At 38.6% G+C, this 11,267-nt stretch overlaps 1 protein-coding gene across 1 annotated transcript in view; it reads left to right on the top strand.

Moving 5' to 3' along the window:
* Positions 1-648: 648 nt before the first annotated feature.
* The window catches only part of LOC309878607 (cytosolic phospholipase A2 epsilon-like), a gene marked incomplete at both ends in the record, with an annotated part of 31,830 nt that continues 21,211 nt past the window's right edge, over positions 649-11,267 (top strand). Inside the window, 3 exons of the mRNA XM_082761356.1 lie at positions 649-744; positions 2,138-2,263; positions 10,401-10,473. Coding sequence (XP_082617482.1) covers positions 649-744; positions 2,138-2,263; positions 10,401-10,473 — 295 coding nt within the window. The remainder of the gene's footprint in view (positions 745-2,137; positions 2,264-10,400; positions 10,474-11,267) is intronic.

The raw sequence follows: 11,267 nt of genomic DNA, 5'->3' as shown, positions 1-11,267 counted from the left end.
TTTTTTTTTTTGTCTAATTTAAGATACTGCTGGATGCAGTAGTCCTGGGTAATGATTGTAGCCATAGGCATTTACCTTGAAATCCTTGCTAACCGTTGCAAATGTCCACCACTTTCTCCCTGCTGTTGCAGACAATCAGGGACACCTCCTCCACACTCCACCCTCATCTCTCCTACCTACAGCTCATTTCTGCAAACCAAAGACCTAGTCTTGGCCTTGCTTCCCAAGGGGCAAGAATCAGGGGCAACCCAGGAGGAGCTGGAAGCAGCTGGCTGGTGCAATAAATAGCCTGTTAAGTGGTGGGGTTGACACTTTTGGGGCAGGGGTGGTGGTGGTGACAGCTCCTGTGGGGTGCAGAACTGTGCCTCTTTGCAGGCATGACAAAAGAGTGGCAGTGATGGAGGGACCCAGGGACAAGTACAGGATGAGAAAGGTGCCCTTGCTTCCTGACTTAAGAAAGGTAACACATCCCTTCCAGCTGCTGTTCTTGTCCTGTAGGAGCCTTCCCTAGAGCAGTCATCCTTGGTGCTCCATCATCTCCAGCAATGGGAGGGGAGACCTTTACTTATAGAGATGAGATGGGTGGGGCCTCAGGTCATTTTATAAAATAACTTGTCATTGACTCCTACAGGAGTAAACCCTGCAAACATGTCTCAGGAACTGCTTCCCGTGGACGTGCCCGAATCGTTCTATTATATGTATCCAGGGAAGACCACGATACCATCAGATACCAAAGCATTGGAGGTAAGATATCAGCTTTAAAAGTTTGTTACAGGCCCAGTTAAGATGTATTTGACAGAAAATAAAACCTGCTTTTATGATTGTATTGATATACATGGTATATTGATATACGTGGTACTGTGCATACTTGCTGTCTGGTGGGACCAGGTGGCAATGCCTCTGCATGAAGGAGTTTTAAGATGAAACATTTTTTCATGGTGATAGCAATGTGGTGGCAAAAATCATCTTGCCCTCCACTGGAGCCAAAGATTTCAGCTTTACAGGCAAAATTAAAGTCTGCCTATCAAGGAGACAGAAAAATTAGAGAAAGTGGAAAAAAATAACAGACAGAGACAATGTTTAGGAGAGTGAATTGTCAGCGTAAACCCAGACCCACTTCCAAATAATATAAATAATAAAAATAAATAAAAAATGATTTCCATGCTTCACATTTTTCAGGAAATAAAAGCCGTTGTGTTCAGTACAGCTTTTTCTTCCAGAATCAGATATAACTCTTATTAAAAACAAAGCATGTGTGCATCAATAACAAAATTTTGATACATTATGATTAACATAAGAACCTCATTTTGTTCTTGTAAAAGAGCTACGGACAGGATAATGCATGTGGAATGGGAAATTAATTTAATTTCCCCATTCCCACTTCGCTCTATTTCCCATTTTGTTTTTCATGGTTTGTGCCATTTCAAGATTTGCATTTAATTTTAACTGAAGTATGTTATATATTTTTCTCTGTGCTCTTTGGGTAAAGACACGTCCCTTCAGGAAGTACTCCGCAAACAGAAACAAAATATATCTGTAGGAACTGTCTCACAGCGGTGTTTTCCTATGAAGCATTTCAGAAATGGGCACTTTACATTTTAGAAGTGTTTTGGGACTTCTGTATCCTGGGGGGGGGAAGGGAAATAAATATTATATTTAAAATTTTGCAATTACAATATGTCTCAAGAATGAGGTGTGAACCCAGAGTAGACTGATTGGGATTATTTTTTTCATCAATATTTATTGACTCCTGAGAGTGAGAGCAGGTTGCCAAAAGATCATATTGAAAGCAAAACAAAACAAAACAAACAAACAAACAACAACAACAACAACAACAAAAAAAAAAAAAAAAACCTTTATTCACTGAATAAATTTAAGGAGTTTTTGGTTATCTTATGACTGAAACTGCTCCTCCTTCATTGACTTGTTGAAAGTGCACCCCTTTACCCCCTGGATTTTGTGCCCGTGTGCACCAAACCATGTGGTGGTTTGTTCATTATGCTGAGCCCTGTGCCACAGCAGGGTGTAACCAACAGCTGTTCTAATTGGGGTTTAAGCATGAGTTATTGCAAGTAGGAATTAATAATCTATCCTGATAATGCTGTTGTTGTTTTAATGTTATCGTTTATTTCTTCAGGATGAAGACGACTCAGACTTGGACTCGGACTCTTTGGATTCTTTTGATTCTTTTGATCCTTTTGGAGGTAGTAGGCCTCAAGAACAAAATGAACGAAGTACTGAACCAGGCAAAGGTGATTTCAAGGTATTACGAATAAGAGAACTTTGAACCAAAAAGAGAAGAATGTTTTGTTTTGCTGAAAGGGGAGAAGGCTCAGGCAAATAAATAATGATGGCAGGAGTTTGAGTGGTACAAGAGAAACATCCCTAAATTTATTGTTTGGATGGTTTTATTCCACTTACATTTATGATTTTCAGAGTTTGCTCATTGTATTTCTCTCTTACCTGTTATTAGAACTATGCAGAGTATCTGCACACTGTTTTCATCCACTTATTTGTAAAGGAAATCCATCGGTGCACTTTCTTTTTCATCAATGCTTTTCATAACTGAAATGGTCAAAAATAACAGTGATTCCTGTTCTGCTGTAATGACTTTTCCAGTGCAACCTCTAATTTAGCAATTTATGGGGAAGTCCTAGATTATCGATCCCTGTCTTTTCACCACTTCTATGCCCCATCAAAAAAAAACTGTAATGGGGAATTTTATGAAAAGAAGGATGTTTGAATGTACTAATTTCAATGAGGGTTCTCATTGTGATACTTTGCCATTTGTGCAGTAAATACAGGCATTGTTTCCTATCTGTCAGGATTAGAGAAGTGTAAATGAAGATATGAATCACATATAACAATGTTTTCCAAAGAACTATCTGATTCTGAGCTAGATAATTTACAGCATTTTGCATTATAATTTATTTAGACACATTATATTGAGACAGAATAAAGCATAAATAGGAACTTTATCTGAAAGTTGAAGTAATATTGTAAATGAGTAGGCAGGTGAGCTTTGCCATATACTAGATATACATGGAGGTAGTCCTTGTAAAATATAGGCAACAAAAACTTTTAAAGCAAATTCACATTCGCATCCCAAGTTTTTTTCTTTCTTTGCATAAGCTACATTTTTCAAAGTTTAGCTTTTCTGTTTACCTAGTATTAGGATTTGTATTAAAAAAATAAAATCAGTCATTTAAAGATTTTACTATATTTTCTCAGGATATATATATAGACCAGTTTGGGGTCTTCTGGGATTTAAATCTTGCAAATATTTAACTTACAATCTCTGTTATCTCCAGTCTATAGGGATACCAATATTTTGAAACATTCATTAGGTGAAGAATTTTCTAGATAGAAAAAAACATGATGAGAAAAAATGAATTGATAAGACTTTAGTACAATGTTTTCTACTTACAACTGATAAGAAACCCAAAGTCATGAAGAGGGAAAGCAGAAAGATTTGAACTCCTGGGCTATAATTACCCATGATAATTATGCATACAACAGGTAACTTCTTGTCTTCATTTCTTAATCCCACACAATGATATGCTTGTTTTTGCATTATCTGCTCAGGATATAGGCTTAGATCAAAGACATTTCAGGGTGGTGAAATTTTGAGGAAGCAGATGTGATAGTAGTGGACCAAAAGAAGCATCTTATGTGTATGGGATCATAAACTTGTAGATCACTATACTGCACCTGTTTCTTACAGAAGGATTATTTTTCACATTTCAAAATTCCAAAAAACATGACAATCCATTGGTGATGGACAGAGTTGTTGTTATTGCATCTGGTTACATGATCACAGTTTTTTCTTCTATGATTAGAACATAGTTCTCTATCCGATGTGCTTGTATGATTATCATTTCATTATTGCAGCATATCATGTGTTTGCACGAAGGACACATCACATGGTCTTATGTAAATGTTATGCTCCAATGTAAGTATTTTATCACTGGAAGACTTAAATGAAGGTTGATGGCTGCTAAGAGGAGTGAACTGTTAAAAATATCTATTACAGCATATTCCAGCAAATGCATGTGCCTTTACGCCAACATGTTGATTTTTATCTGCATTAAGAAATATATATTATACAGGCTTTGACTGGTACTTTGCTCTATGTTAAAGCTGCAGTCAGAATCAGATATGGCGTTGCAGGCATCAGTGCTTATATTAAAATATTTAAGGATTGTAGTAGGTTTCATACAACAATTCATGTGGAGGAAGGGAAGTGAAATAATGGATATTTACTTCTGAATACAACATGAGACATGTCCTAAAGAGGTTAAGATACCTCATACTTTCAGTGAATGATACTTCATTTCACTGCCAGGCAAGGACTCCTTGTTCTTTTAGGGTTTATACTGCTGTGAGAACAGCAGCACTTTACCAGAAGAGGGACAGGTTAAACTCTTCATCCCTGTGCAAAGCAGGAACCCTGGCTTCCACTGGGTTTTGGAGCTGGAAGCAGCTCCTAAGATCATGGGAAAAGTGGGGAGCTTCTTCCCTGCCTCTTATACAGGCTAGATTTAGTTATGAGAAGCAGCAGCATGTGCTGTCACTGAGCTTGGAGGGAATCAGGATCTGAAGCAGGCATGAGGTCCCTGCTGCTGAAATGATGCACTTCAGCATGCCTTCTGCTTCAAAAATAAGACAAAGGAAGCCACTTCCAATTAGCTCTTAGCTTTGAAATAAGGTCTATCTTTGACATTGAAAACGTAAAACATGTCTGCCTGAGACAGACCTCTAGATTCCCCTGACAATCAGTAGTCATACACAGAGATTTTTCAGAGGCTGATGCATGTCCTGTGGTAATGTCTGCCTTAGGATGAGACTCCAGAAATGCCTAACAGCTGTCCAGTGTAAACACCTGTTTTAAAGCTATCTGGAATTACGTGTGACGAGTCTCAATCCTCTGTCAGATGACCCAGTTAATGTCTTTCTCTCATGTTTATTCTGGTTATGAAGAGCAAAACAGGACAAAAGAGCTGTGTCTTTTCACTGATGGCCTATCTTATTCCCCTGGCTAAAATTCTATATGTGGAAATAATCCTGTATGTGTAGTTGAGTGTTTTATGTTTTCAAATGGACCCACTTTTCAAAATTTGAAGAAATCCAACCATTGAGTAAGTGGAAATACTAAAGATGGAGAATGATTTTAAGAGTACTGATGTATCAACTAGCTTGAGTTGTCAGTAAAATAGTAAACCTCCTTAGAAGCTGGGGTCACAGTGCACTGACATGTTGTGCTGATTAGTATTTGAAATCCTACTTTTTTTTTGGAATTACATTTTTAAGCACGGCAACATGTGTACACTCTTATTCCTTGGAAGTATTCAGAAGCCCATGATGGATATGTGTATGAGGAAGTAATGATCTGAAGGACGTAATTCCTGTGGCCAAGTCTACACCTGTCCTGCTTCTGCAGGCACAGGTGAATTTTCCCTGTTGACACCAGTATTATCATGGCTGTATGAATGAAAGGAGTGTTTCTGTCTGGCTGTGAGGGTGTTTGATTCCAACAACATCCAACCAAGACTTCTGTTGAAAAGAAAGTCTGATTAGAAGTTATGTTCCTAAAACATGCAAGAAGCAACTTGTGAAAAACAGCCTGTGGCAGCTGTATTGCTGGCATCTGTCCCCTTGGCACTCCCCAGGCCCCTGTGCAGCCGCAGCGCCAGTGTCTGGAGGAGGCGAAAGAAGGAAGCAATTAGAGCAACTGCTTTTCCGGTGTGGAGCCTGGGTTCCTCAAGAATGAGGAAGAACTTCAGAGACATCACCAAAACCAGCAGCCAGCCACGCTTAACCCAGGCAGCACACCACGGTGGGCTCCCCTGTCATATACCATGGCAGTGGTTGGTGGGGCCTGGCTTGACTGAGTGCATGCACAACCTGAAGAACCCCAAATAAGCCTATAGACATACCCTACAGAAACCTGTGGATACACACTAAAAGAGACCTGATTCACAGATAGCTCAACATGGGCACTTCTTCACACAGCACCAACTCTAGATGCACTGTCAGCAGAACAGTATTTTAGTTCCTTTGATTTGGTCCCTGGCTGCCATCTAGTTAAATTAGCAGCCGGAGATGAAGAAAGGAGTGCCCTGGTGACATCCTGTGCATGATTTCATCTCAGCAGAATGTTTCTCTGTGCCAGGATTGCAAGGGTACGTTAGTAAAGGCAGGGAAGTTATCTTTGCCAGGAAAGGCTGCTGTGCCAGTAGATGACACAGGAATGGATAGAGGTGTTACTATTGGGTGTGCAGGGAAAATGCGTGGGTGGAGAGGAAGCTCTTTTCATGGTTTTCATAGATAACATTTTTTTTTCAGCTTGATATGTAGAAGTGGCCTTTTTCAACTGTTATAAAAGTCAATTTATTTATTTATAAAGGGCAATAATCAAGACTGAGAATGTGTTTTCTGCCCCTTGAAGTTCAAGAGCAAATTCTCCTCTGGGGTCAGTGATGTTGGATGACTGTTTTTTATTTTGGGCAAGCAGCTATCATATTCTGCTAGCTGATCACATATCTATGGTAAACCAGGCAGCTAACACAGAAAAACAAAATATGCATTGATCTGATGTATATTTGACCATACTGTTATGAAACTGTGAGGCTCGGGTAATCTACAGTAGGCATGGTGGAGTAGTGAAATCACAAGCTAGGAAGATGCTGCTAGCAATAGCCCATGTTGGAAGAATCTGTTAGATGAAGAAGTCTAAAGGCTGAAGAAAGGCATGGAGAGAAAAGCAAGTAAAAAAGGTAAAGAAGACTAATCATTCTCTGGTCTCATGGATGCATTAGGAAGAACTGTCATTTTGGAGCTCCATAGCCAACTGCAATGTGACAGGATGTATTATACAGCTAAAATAGTGGAGTATTTACACCAGTGCTTCTTGAGATGGATGCATGCCACACATACCTACATGTGAATATGAGTGTGACTTTAGAGAGGGCTGGGATAGACATAGGGACACACAAATATGTCAGGAATGTAGGCTGCCTGGAATCCCTGGAGTACTCATGACAGAGAAAATTCTGTTTTCAGATTCTTACTAGATTGGATGGGAGAAAGTTGGATCATTTATATGGTGCAGGAATCCTTTATTTCCACCAACACAGTAACTTGGTGCCAAATTTCATACTACAGTATTCTTTCTTTTGAGAAGTGGTGGAAAACTGGAAGAGAGTCTGCTCTATGTTTGGTGAGGCTGCTGTTTGGAAAATCCCAGTAAAACTTTGTTTTCCTGGGAGTACAAATAAACTAGCAGTGTAAGCTTCGCTTATGCACTGGCATCCCAGCATGCTACATTGTTTGCAGTTCTGTTATATGAATATGTACATAAAGCACAATTTGGGAAACACTGAAATGAAGACAGGCTAACAGGCTGACAATCAATGAAACAGTCACAGAGTAGCTAAATCAGTCTTGCTTTTGTTAAAAGCAAAACTATGAGGTTACATTGCTAAATTATGGTTGTCCCAGGCAGGACTCTGCTTGGGGTCTTTCACCATGCAAGGCAATGCTAAAAACCCTTGGTGTGTGGAACAAGGTGACAGAGCAGCAACACTTTTTTGTAAAGAGATCATAGTAAGTTTTAAGTAAACTAGATAACAGAACTTACATCCTTCACTTTATGCATGCGCAGCTGGTATTTTCTTTGTATAATTAGATCCTAAATTATGTTAAGATTGTCACAGTTTAAATACAATTCCTTTGTTTGATAAGTTACTGAAATTAATTAAAATAGCAAATTCTCCAGGGAGCAGTAGAACTAACGAGATCTGACCACATGGTGATTTCAGGTCTCCTTGGTTTTGGTACCAAGGTGGGGCTGCCTGGCTGCTTCCTCTCTGTAGGTGGCTGGCTCATAGCATCTGCTTCTCCCACAGTGCAAGTGCAGCAACTGACTTGTACTGCTTCTATGAAGCCACTGATTCTTTGTGAAACTTCAGAATGTCTATTAGCAAAACCCACATGTCTGAGAACCAATTTCCCCATGTCAAATGGGGAACTTTGGCCAAATTTGACATTAGAAAATCATTACATGGGAACCAGGGAATAGGTGATCAGATGGCAGCAACTGAGTAATGCATCATTTAAAAAAACAAACAAACAAAACAACAACAAAAAAAATCAACCAAACCAGTGTGCTTCCTGAATGTGTCTTATCTAAAAATCTCAAACTACTTTGCAAATATGGAATCAATCAGTTCTTACTCAAGCAAGTGAGCCATTTGCTTGAGGAAGTATAACTGGAACTGATCCATGAGCTGGCAGCACCTTGTGCAATCTCTGAACTCTCCTGAGCAAAACTGTTGCATGTGAACAGCTCCATGCTTATGCAGATCCTACCAAACAATGAGTTTCTGCCTTCTAGGGCATATCCTGGCTCCAAGGTGCCCAGACTCGTTCCTAACAGGTGAGTGTGGTGATCCACCTTTGCTAATTACCCAGCTGAGAAGAAGATAAATAACTGGGTGGAGAACTTTGTTAATATAGCTGTACCTTTTCGGAAATTTGAGCCTGTGTAGAGCATGGAGTAGCTCTGAGGACATACCACTCTATCAGTTATCACTTGCAAATTTGGCAGTTTCTGTTATCTTCCTTGAAACAGAAGGCAGGTGAATTGCTGAGAGTGAATTTCATGAAATAAAAGTACTAAAAAAGGCAGAAAGCAAGGATTTCTTGTGGCACATACAGAAGGGACAGCCAGAACCCTTTTTAAGATCTCAGTGTAACATTTTAACATAACATGATGTGTTATGGAAGACAAGAGAGTTTTAAACACAAGCAGAAAAAGTATTTTGTTGTAACAGAAGAGGGCTAATTGTCTTCCCATCTGAAATTAAAGTCTTTTTTTTTGTTCTGTTCTATTAAAAAATAAAAATAAAAATTGGCAATAGTATACATATTGTTTTAAGCGAGGTTCTTCCAGCCTCTCTTTATCTGCCTTAACATCTATTTTGTCTGCTTGTTTATAGTCATTCTAGGAAGTTTCTGAAGTGCTATAGAAATAGAAGGATGCTCCTACATGAGAGGAAATCGGTTTATAAAAATAGCAGTTGTCAAACAGAATGATTTGGAGGGCTCTGCTGTAACCGCTTATGCAGGTGGAAATGTTTCTAGGAGTGTGAGGAAACGACCATGTGTTACAGTAGCAGGAAATGCTGATTTATTTATTGGCTTTGTTAGAGTAGCCTTTTGCAGACAGGGCTGAGCCAGAGACAGCTTTTTGGAATGAGCCAGCAGGAAATTACCTTCCTTAGGAGAAGGAAATCACGTTATCCTCTAATAATAAATAGGAAGAGGTGCCTGCAGTCACAAAATCTGGAGAGACTTGTTTTATAGAAGATTGTGGCTGAGATATTTAAAGGGGCCAGAATAACTTAAGCACTTTCCTTTTTCAGGGTTTTTGAAGGGGGTGTTAATTTTTATTTTTTCCCAAAGGCAACCAATACCTAACTACTTAAGCCCTTACATTCTCTGGACATAATTCTCAGTCATTAGTTTATGAGGTACTTGTGATTTAGAAAAGCTCAGCTCAGATTATTGCTCTTTTATTTGTTTGTTCATTTTTTATTGTTGTTGTTTGCTTGTTTTTTCTTGGAGAGTTGTAACGAGAAAAAAAAAAAAAAAAAGAGAGAGATTATGAGATGGCTTTCTATGTTTTTGAAGCAGAAGTCAAAAACACCTTTCAGAGCAGTGGTTAGCACCATGCAACAACAGCTGTTCTCCGGAGAGATCTTTTCAGTGCAATGGGACTTCATAGGTGAATACTACAGTGATTGTAACTTTGAGGAAGATTATCAGTATTTTGACAACTACATCATGGTGCTCACCAAATCATTTGTTGTATTCAATAGACTTATTGTAGCTATGTTCTATAGCATTTGCAATCTTTTTGCATACAGTCTCATTTGACATGAATATATTCCTTTCTTGTTTGCTCTAATGAGCCAACCAGCCTCTGAGTGACACAGTATTAAGACAGAATGTATAAAATGTTCAAATAAGGCTTCTTTAATAGCAGAAGCTTTTGACAAATAAAAAGAAACGACACCTGGCTTGGAATGCCTTTAAATTTCAAATTGCTGCAGGCTTGGAACAGTTATAGGAAATACCATTTTGTATTTCTCTGTGTTCTTCAAGCCAACCAAGACCATGGTAAGGCAGGGGGTACCGAGCAGTCTGCTCTAACCCACTACAGTTATCCTTGCACCATGTTTTTACTCTGTGTTGTTGCAGATTTTCATCTGCAGAACACTGAGAAGGTTGACATAATTTTTACTGACTGTATTATTGTTTAGTAGCACTTGATTAGGTTGCAATTTTATTTTTTTTTCTGAAATTTTATTCATACTCTGTTTCCTACCATTCTCCAGATAGAATCATCTCCCTGCTACCTGCTGACTGTGAGGATCATCCGAATGAGAAATCTCCAGCGAGCAGATGCTTGTAAGTATCCCTATTGTTCCTTCAAATAGCTCATTTTCTTGAAAGTACTTAGGAGATAACTGGACACTGTAAACACAAACGTAAACATCAAAAAAGTAAAGTTGATGGCATCACTAGGATATATCTAAACAAATACATTACTTTGGGATGCCTGCTTATTAGATAACTATAAGAATCAAGATCTATTTTATCCTACAAGGATAAGTGGTTAAATGAAAATATGTATTTAGTATGGAAAACAGCATATCCTTCAAAAGAAGGTAAGTGGTATGTCAGAGTACAGGCAAAAAGCTTTCTTTTATAACTATAAAGCAACCTTTTGCAAGTATTTCTAAAATAATCCAGTGTTTATTTAAACTAATTGTTATAAACTAGGTCAGTCCTTGTTGCTTCCTGCTGTTTCACAGAATGTTATTTCAGCGGTATCTGGTTGAAAAGTGAATGCTCTTTTGAGGATAATTACTTTCTCCCACAGAAAGAAAAATTTCTGACATGTACCGATGAAAAAGACCATATTCTTATGCCCACCAGTAAATTGGTAGTTTTTCTAATACATTTATAAAAACTGCAATTCATGAATTTAGATGTTCTTCCAATGTCTCTTGTCAGTTTCTAACAAGCAAAAGTGATACTGAGGGATTGCTAAGTAGACATTGATCAGTGTTGCTGACCCTTGCTGCTGTGCCTGTTCATCCTGTAGCCCAAAGTATACCTCTGTGTGGCTGGTACATATAAAACCTGGAGGAATAGAACAAAACAAAAACCAGCACCAAGCAAGAGAATGAGAGCAAGAT

Source organism: Aythya marila, assembly GCF_965140915.1.
Source record: "Aythya marila genome assembly, chromosome: 5".
Classification (NCBI taxonomy): Eukaryota; Metazoa; Chordata; class Aves; order Anseriformes; family Anatidae; genus Aythya; species Aythya marila.
This window is presented reverse-complemented; position numbering and strand designations above follow the sequence as displayed.